Source organism: Gopherus flavomarginatus, chromosome 5, assembly GCF_025201925.1.
Source record: "Gopherus flavomarginatus isolate rGopFla2 chromosome 5, rGopFla2.mat.asm, whole genome shotgun sequence".
NCBI lineage: Eukaryota > Metazoa > Chordata > Testudines > Testudinidae > Gopherus > Gopherus flavomarginatus.
The window spans coordinates 6166520-6181584 of record NC_066621.1 but is presented as its reverse complement, the minus strand read 5'-3'; the positions used below and the strand labels follow the sequence as shown (position 1 = coordinate 6181584).

The following is a 15065-nucleotide window of genomic DNA, read 5'->3' as shown; positions in this document are numbered from 1 at the left end:
AGGTTAAAGTAGAGAGTAAACCCTCCTGCTGTTTGCAGGAGCTCCTCAGCCAAAGATCGCGCATCCTAAAATGAACACTAATGCCGCATTTCTTCAGCGTGCGCCACTTGCGTGCTGAGAGAAGAACTTGTAAGATTGTGTGGAACGGCGCCCACCCCTGCGATAGCAGCCTAACACGGAGCCTGCCTTTCTGTGCCAGGCCTCCCGCAACGCGTTCGTGGTCGGTGCTGTTGTCTTCTTCTGCAGGGTTTGTTGGGTTTTTTTTATTCTGATGTTTAATTAATGACGCTTCCAACCCCTCACCTTAGGAGCTAGGGGCAGGACTATTATCCCCCCTTGGGGGAAACTGAGGCACACAGGGGTTCAGTGCCCAAGGGTACACAGCAAGTCAATGGAAGAACAGGGAGCAGAGCCCAAGACTCTACAGCAGGGGTCTGGGAAACACACCAGCCAAGCAGGCCCTGTGGCATGGGCACAGCAGGCGAGGGCTGGGGAAAGGAAACGTAACTTCTCTTTCGCCCTCTCGCCCTGCTCTGCGTAGGCACGTCTCTTATCGCCCGAGTTCGGCAAGCACCTACTGGAAGCAGAGGACCTGCTGCAGAAGCACAAGCTGCTGGAAGCTGACATGGCCCTCCAGGTGGAGAAGGTGCGCGCCGTGAGCGCGGCGGCCCTTGCGTTTGCCAACGGTGATGGTATGTGGAAGCGGCGAGCAACGCGTCTCGTGCCAGCGGGGCCGGCTGTGGGGGATGAGGCTGGGAGAGAGCCCATCAAAGGGGCCCCGCTGCTGGCCTGTCATCACTCTCACTTCTCCTCAACCCTGCCCCATGCCAGCCCTCGGCTTGTTCTGCCCTTCCCTGGGTGCCTCGGCTTTTGTCTACACCCCTCCGGTGAGGAGTTGCAGGTCCCAGGGCCGAAAGTTGGCTGTGTTCTTACTTTCCCAGGGCAGGCCAGTGCATTGAAAACTCGCCTGGCCAGAGGGAGCTCTGTGAGTGGGAGAGGGCCTGGAACTAGGGAGACTGGGTTCAGTTCCTGGCTTTGCCGCTGGCTGCATGATGTCAGCAAGGCACTTAGGGTGCGTCTACACTGTAGCTGGGAGGTGGGATCCCCAGCTCCGTTGGTACACTGGCCTTGGGGGAGGAGGGGGCTGTCAGCCCCCAGAGCTGGGAATGACCCCTCCCCGCGGCTGTGTAGACACAGCCTTAGTCTCTCTGGGCCCCAGCTGTGACATGGGGCTGACAATCAGTGGGGAGGGGTGGCCATTTGTGCCTTAACTCGAGAGCTCTGCCCCACCCTGGCGGTGTGAAGGACGGGATGGCTATTGAGATCTAGAGAAGAGGCCCCCTCAGTGATGGAATTTTATGCTTTAAAGCTGCCTCCATTCTGTCCCCTCCCCCACGCAGGCTATCGGCCGTGCGACCCCAAGGTCATCCGCGACCGCGTCAACTACTTGGAGCTGTGCCACAAGGAGCTGCTGGCGATGGCCGCCGAGAGGAAGGCTCGCCTGGAGCAGTCCAAGCGCCTGTGGAAGTTCTTCTGGGAGCTGGACGAGGCAGAGAGCTGGATCAAGGAGAAGGAGCAAATCTATTCCTCCTTGGATTACGGGAAAGACCTGACCAGCCTCCTCATCCTGCAGCGGAAGCACAAGGCCTTTGAGGACGAGCTGCGGGGCCTATGCACCCACCTGCGTCAAACCATCCAGCATGGGGAAGACATGGTGGCCGAGAAGCACTTTGACTCCTCCAAGATCCGAGGCAGGATGGAGGAGGTGAAGGCGCTGTGGGCTCAGCTCCAGGAGCTGGCCTCATTCCGCAAGAAGAACCTGCAGGACGCCAAGAGTTTCTTCCAGTTCCAGGTGGACGCGGACGACCTGCAGGCCTGGCTGCAAGACGCCCATCGCCTGGTGTCCAGCGATGAGGTGGGCCACGATGAGTCCTCCACGCAGGCCCTGGTCAGGAAGCACCGAGACCTACTGGATGAGGTGGCGGACAACAAGAGAGTGATGGACAGCCTGAGCCAGCAGGCCCAGAGCTTCCCGGCCGAGCTGCGGGGCGCCCCGGAGTTCCAGAACCGGCTGCAGGCCATCCAGGCCCTCTACACCGAGGTGGTGTCCCTGGCTGAGCTGCGCAGGCAGAAGCTTCAGGATGCTCTGGACCTCTACACGATCTTCAGTGAGACGGACGCCTGCGAGCTCTGGATGAGTGAGAAGGAGAAGTGGCTGGAGCAGATGGAGATCCCAGACACGCTGGAGGACTTGGACGTAGTGCAGCACAGGTACCTGGGCTACCACAATCAGGGACAGCCAGGTACCCTCTCCCTCTGCCCCCCTGACCCTAACCCCGACCCTCACCTAGCTAGATACATGTAGGACCTGGGGTTGTGAAGCACAGGTGATCCACTTCAGGGGCAGCCTCTCCTTATTCCAGCGCGTCAGTCTTTGACCCTTCCGGCAGTGCCCATGGTTTGGAAGGGGTTATGTGGCTCCTAGCCCCCTTGGCTCCCTTCTTTCTGTGCTCAACAGCGGGCACGGAGCCTTGCTTTGTGTGCTACAGCCCCAGCCCCATTCCTAGCCCACCCCAGCTCTGCTCACAAGCATCACATGTCGTTGTCAGCGTTAGCGCCGCTGCTCCATCTGTCGGTGCTGACGCAGGGCTCTGGGCACTTTTCCCAGGGGGCACGCTGGCACCAGAGGGAAGGCGGTGGGGAAGGCCTTCTGCCCTGGGCCTGTGCCCAGCTCACCCAGGGAGGGGACCTGAGGCACAGCTGCTGCAGAGTTGAGCAGTCCCGGTGCTGCCCTGCAAATTGCTGCCTGTGTGATTGCAGGTTTGATATCCTGGAGCAGGAGATGAGCACGCTAGCCTCCCAGATTGACGGCGTCAACCGCGCAGCCGCCAGCCTTGTCGAGAGCGGGCACCCACGCAGCAGCCGCATCAGGCAGTGCCAGGAGCGTCTGATCACCAGGTACCACCCCACCCCTCTGTGCTAGCCACACTAGCTGTGTCCCAGGCCTGCCTGTCCGGGACACGGCTGACTGGATGCTTCACAGCGATCCTATCTCCAGGAGCTGCATATTCAGCTTGTGCTTATGCTAAAACCACAGTGGGCATCCCCCATCCTAATGCTGGCTGTGTTCCCTTTGGCTAGGATCCCAAGGACCAGATAAGATATATTAGAATCGGAAAAGGTACAGATAAGGGCATAAAAAAATGATTAAGGGTATGGAACAGCTTCCAGAGGAGGAGAGATTAAAAAGACTGGGACTTTTGTTAAAGAGACAACTAAGGAAGATCTATAAAATCATGACTGGTGTGGGGAAAGTGAGTAAGAAAGTGTTATTTACCCCTTCATGTAACACAAGAACTAGAGGTCACCAAATGAAATTAACATGTAGCAGATTTAAAACAAACAAAAGGAAGAATTTCTTCACACAACAGACAGGCAACCTCATTACCAGGGTATGCTGTGAAGGCCAAGACTATAACAGGGTTTAAAAAAGAACTAGGTAAGTTCATGGAGGACAGGTCCATCAATGGCTATTAGTCAATGTGGTCAGGGATGCTACCTTATGCTCTGAGTGTCCCTAGCCTCTGGCTGCCAGTCACTGGGACTGGATAACAGTGGATGCATCACTTGCTATATAACCCCATATAAATCCATGGTGGGCCCACATCTTGCATACTGTGTGTGACGGGTTGGACCCCCTGTCACGGAGTCACGGGGCAATGCTCTGGAACTGCTCCCCACCAAGCCAGTCAGGACTTTGGGGAACCTCCTCTCCCTTGGAGCAGACTTGTTCAGGGCAAGAAGCTCACACGTCTTCACCTCCTGGGTCTCTCCTTGGAGCATCAGCATCCTCTGCCCCTCCGTGCGCTTCCCACAGTGAGCCCGCCCCAGCGGGGTCCTGGGGAAGCCATAGGGTCCTGCGCCCCCACTTTGCAGTTAGACGTTGACTCTTAGCCAGCCAGTAAAACAGAGGTTTATTCGATGACAGGAACAGGGTCTAAAACAGAGCTTGTAGGTACAGCAAACCGGACCCCTCGGCCGGGTCCATTCTGGGGGGCAGTGAGCCAGATCCCCACGTCTGCCTTCAGCCAGCTCCAGACTAACAACCCCCTCCAGCCCCTCCTCTCTGCTCAGCTCCTTTCCCGGGCCACGAGGTCACCTGATCTCTCTGTCTCCAACACCTTCAGCTGGCACCTTTGCAGAGGAGGGGCCCAGGCCATCAGTTGCTAGGAGACAGAGTGTCAGGCATTTAGGTGCACTGGCCCTTTGCTCTGCCAGATACTTAAGAATTGCCGTGGGGACACTGAGGCACCAACATAGTATTTGGAGAAAACATTAAGAACATTCCTAGTTCATCACACCCCCCATCTGGGATTCCACCTGATGTGCTGGGGTCCCACTCGTTCCGCCCGTTCCACTAGCCTGGGTTTCCTCACCCTGTCCTAGCTGTGCCAGGCCCTCAAGCCTTCCCCAGCACACACAGGTAGGGACATACACAGCTGCAAATGGACACAGAGACACTGACACCAGCTTGTGTGGCAGGAATCAGCTCGGGGATTTACCCAGCACTCACGTGTACACACGCTCTGGGGCATAAACCCAAAATAATATTGTCTTGCACCGTATAGATAAAATCTGCATAGCACAAGCTCATAAAAATCGCCCTCTCCCTCAATGTGGAAAGAGATATGCAAAGCTTCCGCCCCATCCCTGATATGAATTGCACAAACTGGGTTATATTATAAATAAGAAATAAGTTTATTAACTACAAAAGGTAAATGTTAAGTGATTTTAAGGGACAGCAAACAGAACAAAGCAGATTACTGAGCAAGTAACCTTAATACACTAAAGAAACAGGTTACACATAGTAATTTCTCACCCTAAATGTTCTTTAGGCAGGTTGGTAGAGTTTCTGCAGCTCAGAGTTCCAGCTATATCTCTTTACAGGCTAGACTGGGGTGGCCAACCTGAGCCTGAGGAGGAGCCAGAATTTACCAATGTACATTGCCAAAAAGCCACAGTAATACGTCAGCAGCCCCCCATCAACTCCCCACTCCCAGCGCCTCCCACCCACTGGCAGCCCCTCCAATCAGTGCCTCCTCCTCCCTCCCTGCACCTCCTGATCAGCTGTTTTGGGGTGTGCAGGGGGCTGTGGGGGGGAGGAGTGAGGGCATGGCAGGCTCAGGGGAGGGGGAAGGAAGGGGTGGAGTGGGTGCAGGGCCTGTGGCAGAGTCAGAGGTTGAGCAGTGAGCAACCGCAGCACATTGGAAAATTGTTGCCTGTAGCTCCAGCCCTGGCGTCAGTGCCTATACCAGGAGCCGCATATTAACTTCTGAACAGCCGCGTGCGGCTCCAGAGCCACAGGTTGGCCACCCCTGAGCTAGACCAATGTTCACAGCCTGGACTCACCCCTGCTTTTCCCTTCAAGTGTTTTTAGCAGTCTTCCTTCCTGGGCAGGCAATGGAGGAGAGTCCTGAGTGCCTTCCTTCCCAGCCTTAAATAGAATTTACAGAAGGCAGGAAGCCTTTGTTTCCAGTGGAAAAGTACCAGCAGTGTCCCAGGTGGTATTTTGTACCAGGTGACATTATCACGTGACCCTGCAGTGTCAGGGCAACCATGAGACAAAGTTTATTTGCAAGGCCCACAGGAAGGAACTCCTGGGAAGATGGGGGAATCCATATCTTCGAAGACTCATTGTCTTTTCCTAATGACCATTAAGGCTGATTGCTTCCTGTCTGATGGGTGTTTCCCAATCACATACCCACACAGTTATAATGGTTACATACACAGTATTCCTGACTTTGGATACAGAAATGATACATGCATACAACTTGGATAAACACATTCAGAAAATCATACCCTTTTCAATGATACCTCACGTGACCCATCTTGCATAAAACATACCTTAGTTATGCCATATTCATATCATAACAGTATTTCTATGAAGAATATGGGGTGTAACGTCACACTCTGTGCAGATGTGGTCGCCCCATCTGAAAAAAAATATATTGGAATTGGACAACGTTCAGAAAAGGGCAACAAAAATGGTTAGGGGTATAGAACAGCTTCTGTCTGAGGAGAGATTAATAAATTTGGGATTTTTCAGCTTGGAAAAGAGACGACTAAGGAGGAGACTGGTTTGGAGAAAGTAAATAAGGAAGTGTTATTTACTCCTTCTCATAACACAAGAACTGGGGGTCACCCAATGAAATGAATAGGCAGCAGGTTTAAAACAAACAAAAGGAAGTATTTCTTCACACAATGCAGGGTCAACCTGTGGAACTCTTTGCCAGGGGATGTTGTGAAGGCCAAGACTATAACAGGGTTAAAAAAAGAACTAGATAAGTTCATGGAGGATAGATCCATCAGTGGTTATTAGCCAGGATGGGCAGGGATGCTGCCCGTAGCCTCTCTTTGCCAGAAGCTGGGAATAGGTGACAGGGGATGGATCACTTGATGATTCCCTGTTCTGTTCATTCCCTCTGGGGCATCTGACACTGGCCTCTGTCGGAAGACAGGATACTGGGCTAGATGGACCTTTGTTCTGACCCAGTGTGACCATTTTCATGTGTAAATTTTATATTTATTTGATGCTCTCATTGCCCAGCACCAGAGAGAGACACCGCTCAGAGGCTGCTTTCAAGTGACACCAACAGTTTCTGATTCTAAATAATAATCTCCCTTCTTGAGAAGCCAAATGTTTCCAGCTCCAGACACAGCCAACCCCAGGCAAGAGACGAGTCAGGGAACATTTTCAAAACCCCATTTGTAGAAGTGACTTAGCAGCTTCAATCTCATTGAAGTCAGTGGGACCTAGTCACCTTTGAAAATGGGATGCAGCTTCTGAAAGCTGTCCCCAGCTTGACCTGCACTTGCAGAATTCTTACTGCCCAAGGGCCGTGATTCCCAGCAGGCCGCCTGGTCAAATAGGGCCTGGACACAGAGTTCAGAGCCGGAAGTGACCATCTTATTGCCAGCTCTGACCTAGTGCTCAGCATAGGCTGGAGAATTTCATCCCATTGCCCCTGTATTGATGCCGGTCACTGGTGTTTGGCTAACCCGTCTTCCTAAAAGGCCTCCAGTCTGATCTGAAGACATTAGCGATGGAGAATCCACCTCTTCCCTTGGCAGTTTGCTCCCATGGGTCACCACCCCCTCTAGTGAACATCATTTCTAATTAGAATCTGTCTGGCTTTAATTTCCAGCCACTGGTTTTTCTCCCTTCCTCCGCTAGATTCAGTACAGAATTCCATTCTGTGTCGCTCAATGCCAGCGTTTACAACAGCTGCATGAGCGCGGACGTGTGGCATTTTCCTGTGTGCTCACAAACTCTGATCCGCACAAATCAGTGAGGTCAGAACCAGGCCTGAGCAACGGCAGAGCTGCTGTGGTGCAAATGCCTGGTTCTCCAGGGGGCTTCGCCCACCAGGCCCCACCCAGTGCTGGCGCATGTTTCAATTAAAGAGGCAACTCATCCAGTGTTAAACTGGGACAAAACCGGACATGGCTTTGTCCAGTATTGGGTGGGGGAATGCCATTCTGCCCACTCTGGCTCTTAAAAATGGCATCCCCATGCGGTGTGACCTCGCATGCACCATCAGGCCGGCAGGGGTGGGCTCACACATTCCTGGAAGTCCCAAAACATCTAGCATTCCAGGACCGTGTGAGTGGCCACCTTCATCTCGATATGAGCCGTGTGCTTTGCGTGGGGCCGAGCCCGGCAACTGATGCAGATGAAGGACGCCAGGTGTGATAACCCAGAGCTGATCTGGGGCAGGACAGTGTGTCATGGCTGCCATGAGCCCCTGTATCTCAGCGAGCCCCACTTCCATTGTCCTGGCACTTAGCAGACAACCAACCGTCCGGATTTTGATGCCTCCATTTTTGAGAGCCCAACCTGAGAAGGGACTGAAGTGATTTCACACAGGGCTGAACTCTCCCACTCTGCAAATCAGCCCTTTTCAGGGTTCTCCATTTCAACTCTGTCCTTCCCCTCTACTCCCTGAGCTCAGGGCCCTCACAGCCTCATAGGAAGGGCAGGAAGGCCTCAGAGGCATGGCCAGCTGGGATGGGGTGGGGGGCTGCCAGACTCTCTGTTAGGGTCTGGCATTGCCCTTTCAGATAGGGAGCATGGGCGGCCTGGCTGAATAGCAGCCTGTGGATGGGTACCCCTGCAATCCCTGGCTATGCTTTCTTCCCAGCCAGCACTGCCCCACTTTGCGGTCAGCCCTGGCCCAGCAGATTAGGGTTGGGGAGTCTCAGGGGCTGGTGCCATCCCTGCCAAGACAGCCAGCATGAATTGAGTTCCTACAGAGTCTGGGTTTGCGGACACTGACTGCTCTGGCCAGAGTGTCTGAAGCCCTTCTCTCCCAGTCTCTCTTCCTTGGCTCTCTCACACAGGGCAGGGCTCGTTCATGAACCAGGGGCTCTAAGACAGCTCCGTGAGGCTTCTGCTGTGTCCTCTGCAGGTGGCATGTGTTCCAGGAGAAGGTGGGGCAGCGGCGGAAAGCGGTGGACTTGGCACTGAGCCTGCACAATTACTGCATGGACTGCGAGGAGACGCGCAAATGGATCCTGGACAAAACCAAAGTGATCCAGTCCACCCAGGAGATGAGCAGAGACCTGGCGGGCGTGATCGCCATCCAGAGGAAGCTGTACGGCATCGAGCGCGACTTGGCCACCATCCAGACCCGGCTGGGGGTGCTGCAGGAGGAGGCCCGCCGGCTGGCCGAGGAGCTCCCTGACCTGGCCTCCGACATCTACAGCCAGCTGACCACCATCAATGGCCTCTGGCAGGAGCTGCAGAGAACGCTGCAGAGTCAGGAGGCCTCACTCGGGGAGGCCAGCAGGCTGCAGAAGTTCCTGCAAGACCTGGATGACTTCCAGGCCTGGCTGTTCAAGGCACAGCAGACCGTGGCTTCGGAAGAGGTGCCCAGCTCCCTGGCCGAGGCGGAGCAGTTCCGACAGGAGCATGCCGCCATCAAGGAGGACATCGACCGGCATGAGGGCGACTACCGCAATGTCAAGGAGACGGGGGAAGGGGTGACGCGCGGGCAGACAGACCCGGAGTACCTGCAGCTGCAGCAACGGCTGCAGGGCGTGGAGATGGGCTGGAGCGACCTGTGCAAGATGTGGGACAGCCGGGAGAAGTTCCTCGCCCAGTGCCTGGGCTTCCAGGAGTTCCTCAAGGACGGCAAACAAGCCGAAGTCATCCTGAGCAATCAGGTAGGGAAGCGGCTGCATCTGTCTGTTATGATGATGATATGCATCACTGTCCCAGTGCTCTGGGAGCCCGCTGCCCTGCAGGGTCACTGAAGAAACAGAGGGGGAAAATGAGGCACAGAAGGAGGGTGGGACTTGCCCAAGGGCAGATGGTGGAGCCGGGAGTGGAAGCCAGGTCTCCTGAGTCCCTAGCCACTAGACCCTGCTGCTTCTGAATTTCCACTCGGCCTTTCTTGCAATAGGCTACCGATGTTTATAACTGTTCCTTCACATTTAATAGACCTGAACTGTGAAAATCGAACCTCGCTTCCCCTCTGCTGATGTAACCCATGCCTCCTGTCCCCTTCTAGCAGCACCGAGCCCACCCAGAGATTGATGAGTCTGCTACAGCTTTACCTAAGTGCCACGTGGCTTTTAGCTCAGGCGGTAGAGGCTCATGCATTAAACTTTAGAGGTCCCAGGTTTGATCCTGCCCGCCGACGCCCGGGGTCTGTCCGGGATGCAGAGCGCCAAGGGAGCAATGTTCTGTGCATCAGCTCATTGGCAGAGTTTGAAGGGCCTGTTAGATCTGTACTGCACAGCCCAGTCAGTCACACAAGTAAGCTCTGGTGAGGTGAGACGGCCCAGTGGCTAGGAGACCTGGTTTCAATTTGGGAGACTTGGTTTCAATTCTTTGTTCTCTCCCAGACTCCCCATGTGGCCTGGGGAACCTCCCTTGGGCCTCAATCTTTAAAGGTATTGTGCCAAGCTGATTTAGGAGCCTGTAATCTTCAAAGGGGAATTAGGCACTTAGGAGTCTAAATTCAGTGCAGCAGCACCTCGGTGCCTTTAACAATCTGGGCCCCATTCCCATCTGTCCAATGGGGATAACTGCCCTAGGGCACAGAAGGGGCTTGAGGATATACACGGTAAAGACTGGGAGGTGCCAAGGCACAGCGGTGCCGGGGCACAGATAAAGACCCGAGATAGAATGCTGCATCCCCTGTGACCTAAGGCAGTACCCGTCTGTACTAATGCAATAGTGGAGACCCCTTGATTTCATGGCCCATTCTGATCACCTCCCCTGCAGAGATCCCAGCACACCGGTAAGCATTGCGCTGTGATTCGGGCACATGGTGAATCCATCCTTGGGGTAACTCCCTGGGCCTGCACCACCAGGGCTAATTTTGACCGATTGCCTCCTTCCCCAGCCCCCATTTGCCTGGCAGGAAAGGTCAGTGGCGGATGCTCTCATGCTACTGGTCCATTTGCATACATCAGGCCAGTGCCAAAAGCCCTGTGCCGTGCCCTGGAGAGTTACACGTGGCTCAGGAGCATCATGGATACCCAACCCAGGTGCTACAGCAAGGACTATGTTGGAGATGGCTAGGCCCAGCACCGTGCGTTCAAAGCATGTTAGTCTTGGTCTTATCAATGCAGCATCCTTCCTGGAACACAGCATGTCCCAGGCGTGGCTGGAGCAGTGTGGGGAGCGGGGAAGGGCGAGTGCTACAGACCCTGCTAAATCACATCTCTCCCTCCCACGCCCACCCCGCCCTCCGTTCCAGGAGTACACCCTGGCTCACATAGAGCCCCCGAACACCTTGGACGCGTCGGAAGCTGCCCTGCGGAAATACGAGGATTTCCTGGCCACCATGGAGGCCAACAAGGAGAAGATAACAGGGCCGGTGGAAAGCGGCGAGAAGCTGGTGGTGGACGGGAATATTTACGCCGACAAAATTAATGAAAAGGCCCAGGTCATACAAGAGAGGTAAATTGAACCGCATCCTATCAACGAGGGGGCCCCCGGGAACCTGCCGATAGCTATGCTGTCCAATTCCTCCGCTGGCAGATAGCTCTCTCCCCGGTGGTTATGGGCTGATAGCGCGTGTCAAACGAGACAAGCTGCTGCAGCAGTTATCAGCCTCCTTGTCCTCTCTCCTTTCCAGGTCCAGGACGAATGTGGGTAAAGCGAAGGAAGTGCTGGTTCTGCTGAAGGACAATCACGACCTGCAGAGCTTCTTGCAAAACTGCCAGGAGGTAGGCTGCTGGATGCATAGGCACTGACTCCATGGGCGCTATGGGGCTGGAGTACCCATGGGGAAAAATTGGTGGGTGCTCTGCTCCTACCGGCAGCTCTGCGCCCCCTAGCCCTAGCTCACCTCTGCCTCTGCTCCAGTCTGCCTCCTCTCCTGAGCACGCTGCTTCTCCCCCTAGCTTCCCGTCGTGAAACAGCTGTTTTGTGGCAGCAAGGGCTGGGAGAGAGGGAGAGGAGGGGGAACGCGGCGTGCTTGGGGAAGAGGCAGGGCTGGGGTGGGGATTTGGGGAGGAGTCCAATAGGGGCAGGGAGGGGGCGGAGTTGGGGCGGGGACTTTGGGGAAAGGGTTGGAATGGGGGTGGGGCCGGGGGCAGGTGGGGCGTGAGCACCCACCGGCGCCGGGAAAACTTGGAGCCTATGGCTGGACGCGTCATTACTGCTGGCCAGGAGAGATGTTCTCCTGTTCCAGGGCCAGCACTTCCATTGAGGCAGCCTAGGCAATCGCCTAGGGCGCCAGGATTATTGGTGGGCGGCATTTTGCCGGAGGGGGCAGCAGTCGTGCCTGCGGAGGGTCCGCTGGTCCGCGGCTCCGGTGGAGCTGCCGCAGTCGTGCCTGCGGACAGTCGGCTGCTCCCACAGCTCCGGTGGACCTCCCGCAGGCACCACTGCAGCAGCTCCACCAGAGCCACGGACCAGGGCGCGGGGTGGCGAAATTGCTGTGTGCCTAGGGCGCTAAAACCCCTAGCACCAGTCCTGTCCTGTTCCATGACTCTCCCTGCTTCCCCTGGGCGTGACAATCAGAATTAGAGCTGGAGAGGGGGCATGCTAGCTGCTTCCCGGGAGCCGTGTGGTGGAGGCTAGCAGGAAGCCTGCCAGACCCCCGCGTGGCACTGCCAGTCGGACAGTTAACGGCCCAGTCAGTGGTGCTGACAGGAGCCTCCAGGACCCCTTTTCAACTGGGTGTTCCAGTTGAAAACTGGACACCTGGTCACACTGCCTATGCCCTCATTCCCTCTCCATCCGCAGACCATCTCCGCCTCTAGCCCTGGCTCCTCTCCCATCCCCAGTTACGCCCCCAACTCCACCTTCAGCCCAAGTTCCACTGTGGGGTTGCAGTAATGGGGGTTGGGGGCACGCAGACAGCTTCTGTTACAGGTAAGAGGGGGCATGACTGGAAAAGTTTGTACACCAGTGCCCCACAGTATCTTGGACAATAGTCCTTTGCCTCAGTTTCCCACCTTGTGGTGTAAAAGTCCAGCAGAGGAATATCGCTTTAACATAGGGGGTTGGGGGGGAGGTTTCACCACAGCCCTTGGGGGTGGTTTGGCAAGTGATGCCTCCGCCAGCGGCTTTGCTGCCACTGCCTCTGCTGTGGTGCGTCCTTGGTCTGGTCTAGTCCTCCAGTGTCACAGCCCCTAGCCCAGTGATCACAGGGTTTGCTGCTGCTGCTACCTCTCTTATTGCACTGCCATACACTGCAATGCCACATTCTGAGACTCCACCACCTAACCCAACTCTTGGTGACTTCACTGGGTAGTGGGGAACCCCACTGCCCTACCCTGTCCTCTGGGTTGACTTCTAGCAGAACATTTTCTCCTCTGTAGGTCTAAGGCTTCTCCCACCCACTTATCAGCAATTTCAGCTCTAATGATTATTAAACTGAGAGAATATTGAGCTTGATCATCTCTGTCTTTAATTACTGGAGAAAAAGCCAATGACATCCAGCACTCTTTAAATAAAATCCACCCCCCCATAGCAACATTTGTCCCTATCCTTGTTTTTTCACTGGGATTCACTTCACTACCCCATGCTCTACAAGTGATGGTGACTGCCTCAATTAGGGCATGTTACGTACAGTTCTTCTGCCTTTCAGTAATCTAATAAGGATAACAAGATCTAATAAGGATAACAAGACTTGAGTGAACTTTAACCTAAAACAGCCAAAATACATCACGTTAGCAAAGCCGGTCTGTGTGTTGCTCACTTTGGCAAAGGAGGTGTGTCTATGCAAATACAGTCTGCTTCTGAGGTTTCCTCCTCCGTTTCATCAATAGGAGGCAGAAGAGAGCTCATTCAGACCCCAGCTTACATTCTAGCTCATATATTCTCAAATAAAATGAAGGCAAAATCAAAAGATGTTTGAATTTGTTGGAAATGTGTTTTTTTTCCCTCAGATTTTTTTTTTTGGCTGAGAATTTTGAAATGGACAGATTTTGTTCCTAATCAGAACAAAGCCAAATGCCAGCATCACGTTGGTGAAACACAATGTCCGTCCTCTGCACAGCTCTGTTCAGAACATTGCTTTGGCAGCTCATTGGGGTAGGTTTGCACCATGGATGAGGAGGGATGGACTGTCCCTTCAGTGGAGCAAGTGTCCATAGATTTCATGTGAACCAGAGGGATCTACTGCCATTTCCATTTTTTCCAAACAAATTCTTGGAGGTGGGAATTCTAACTCTAATCTTCTCGTTTCAGTCCCTGGTGGCCTTTTGCCCCTCTGATTCTTATTAGCCACAAGAAAGGCAGGTCCATGTAAGGAAGAGGAGGCTGTCCATTTCCTTCTAAGCAGTTTACATGTGGATTTTAAGGCTTTAGAATTATTCCTGACAAGACGTAGCTTGTTTCTATGATCCGGTCTCAGGCTCACTGCAGACTCAGGCAGAGTTGCTGCATTGGTCACACCTGGGGCAGCTCTCCCCCCTCAGAGCGATGGGCTCAGGCTCTCTGCAAACACAGGCAGATGTCATTGCATCAATCACACTTGGATCACATTTTCAAGTTTCCTTCACAACCATTATAGCATCTCCTGGTGTCTCTCTTCCACAAAAGTCCTCATTGTTGTCCCCCTCTTTTTCACGCTCATCATCAGGTTCATCTTTTTTCCTCTTCTTCCTCATCTTCAATCACACACTTGACAGATTTGGCCCCATTAGCTGCATTTTCAGTGGTGATGCTACACAGCTGCATCAGAGACATCCCAGAACAGCTTCTGCCTTCGAGTATGGTCGCCTTCAGGTGTTTGGAAGTGTGCTGCTAATTGATCTGCTTCATAGCAAGTGTGTGGAGGATCATTTTCTATCTGCCATCTGCTGCATAATAACTCTTAATGCGGACCTGGCAAGATGAGTAGCTGTGACAAATGACGGGCAAGGGGTAATTCTCTTTTATGGATCCCCAGCCAGCCAGTTAGCTATAAAATTCCTCTTTGTAGCTGTTCTCTACTTGCTTTACCTGTAAAGGATTAAAAGTCTCACTCCTATGCATAGGTTAAGAAAAAGTGAGTGGGCACTGGGCCAAAGAGCCAATGGGAAGGCTAGAACTTTTTAAAATTGAAATAAGACTCCCTTTTTGTCTGTTTGTGGTGTTCTCCCAGATAGCAGGGACAGGGCTGGAGCTCATAGACTTTAAGGTCAGAAGGGGCCATTATGATCATCTAGTCTGACCTCCTGCACAGCACAGGCCATAGAATCTCACCCACCCACTCCTGTAACAAACCCCTAACCTATGTCTGAGTTATTGAAGTCCTCAATTGTGGTTTGAAGTTGTCAAGGTGTAGAGAATCCTCCAGCAAGTGACCCGTGCCCTATGCTACAAAGGAAGGCGAAAAATCTCCAGGGCCTCTGCCAATCTGCCCTGGAGGAAAATTCCTTCCTGACCCCAAATATGGCAATCAGTTAAACCCTGAGCATGTGGGCAAGATTCACCAGCCAGACACCCAGGAAAGAATTCTCTGTAGTAACTCAGATCCCACCCCATCTAACATCTAAGCTTGTGCCAGGTATGAAAATGATCAGATCCTAGCTAGACACTACTCATTTGAAACCCC

The 15065-nt window shown here is 53.8% G+C and overlaps 1 protein-coding gene across 1 annotated transcript in view; it reads left to right on the top strand.

The window, feature by feature from the left end:
• The window catches only part of SPTB (spectrin beta, erythrocytic), a 125339-nt gene that overhangs the window by 58477 nt on the left and 51797 nt on the right, over positions 1-15065 (top strand). Inside the window, 6 exon segments of the mRNA XM_050956656.1 lie at positions 542-692; positions 1401-2271; positions 2821-2958; positions 8469-9225; positions 10770-10972; positions 11151-11241. Coding sequence (XP_050812613.1) covers positions 542-692; positions 1401-2271; positions 2821-2958; positions 8469-9225; positions 10770-10972; positions 11151-11241 — 2211 coding nt within the window.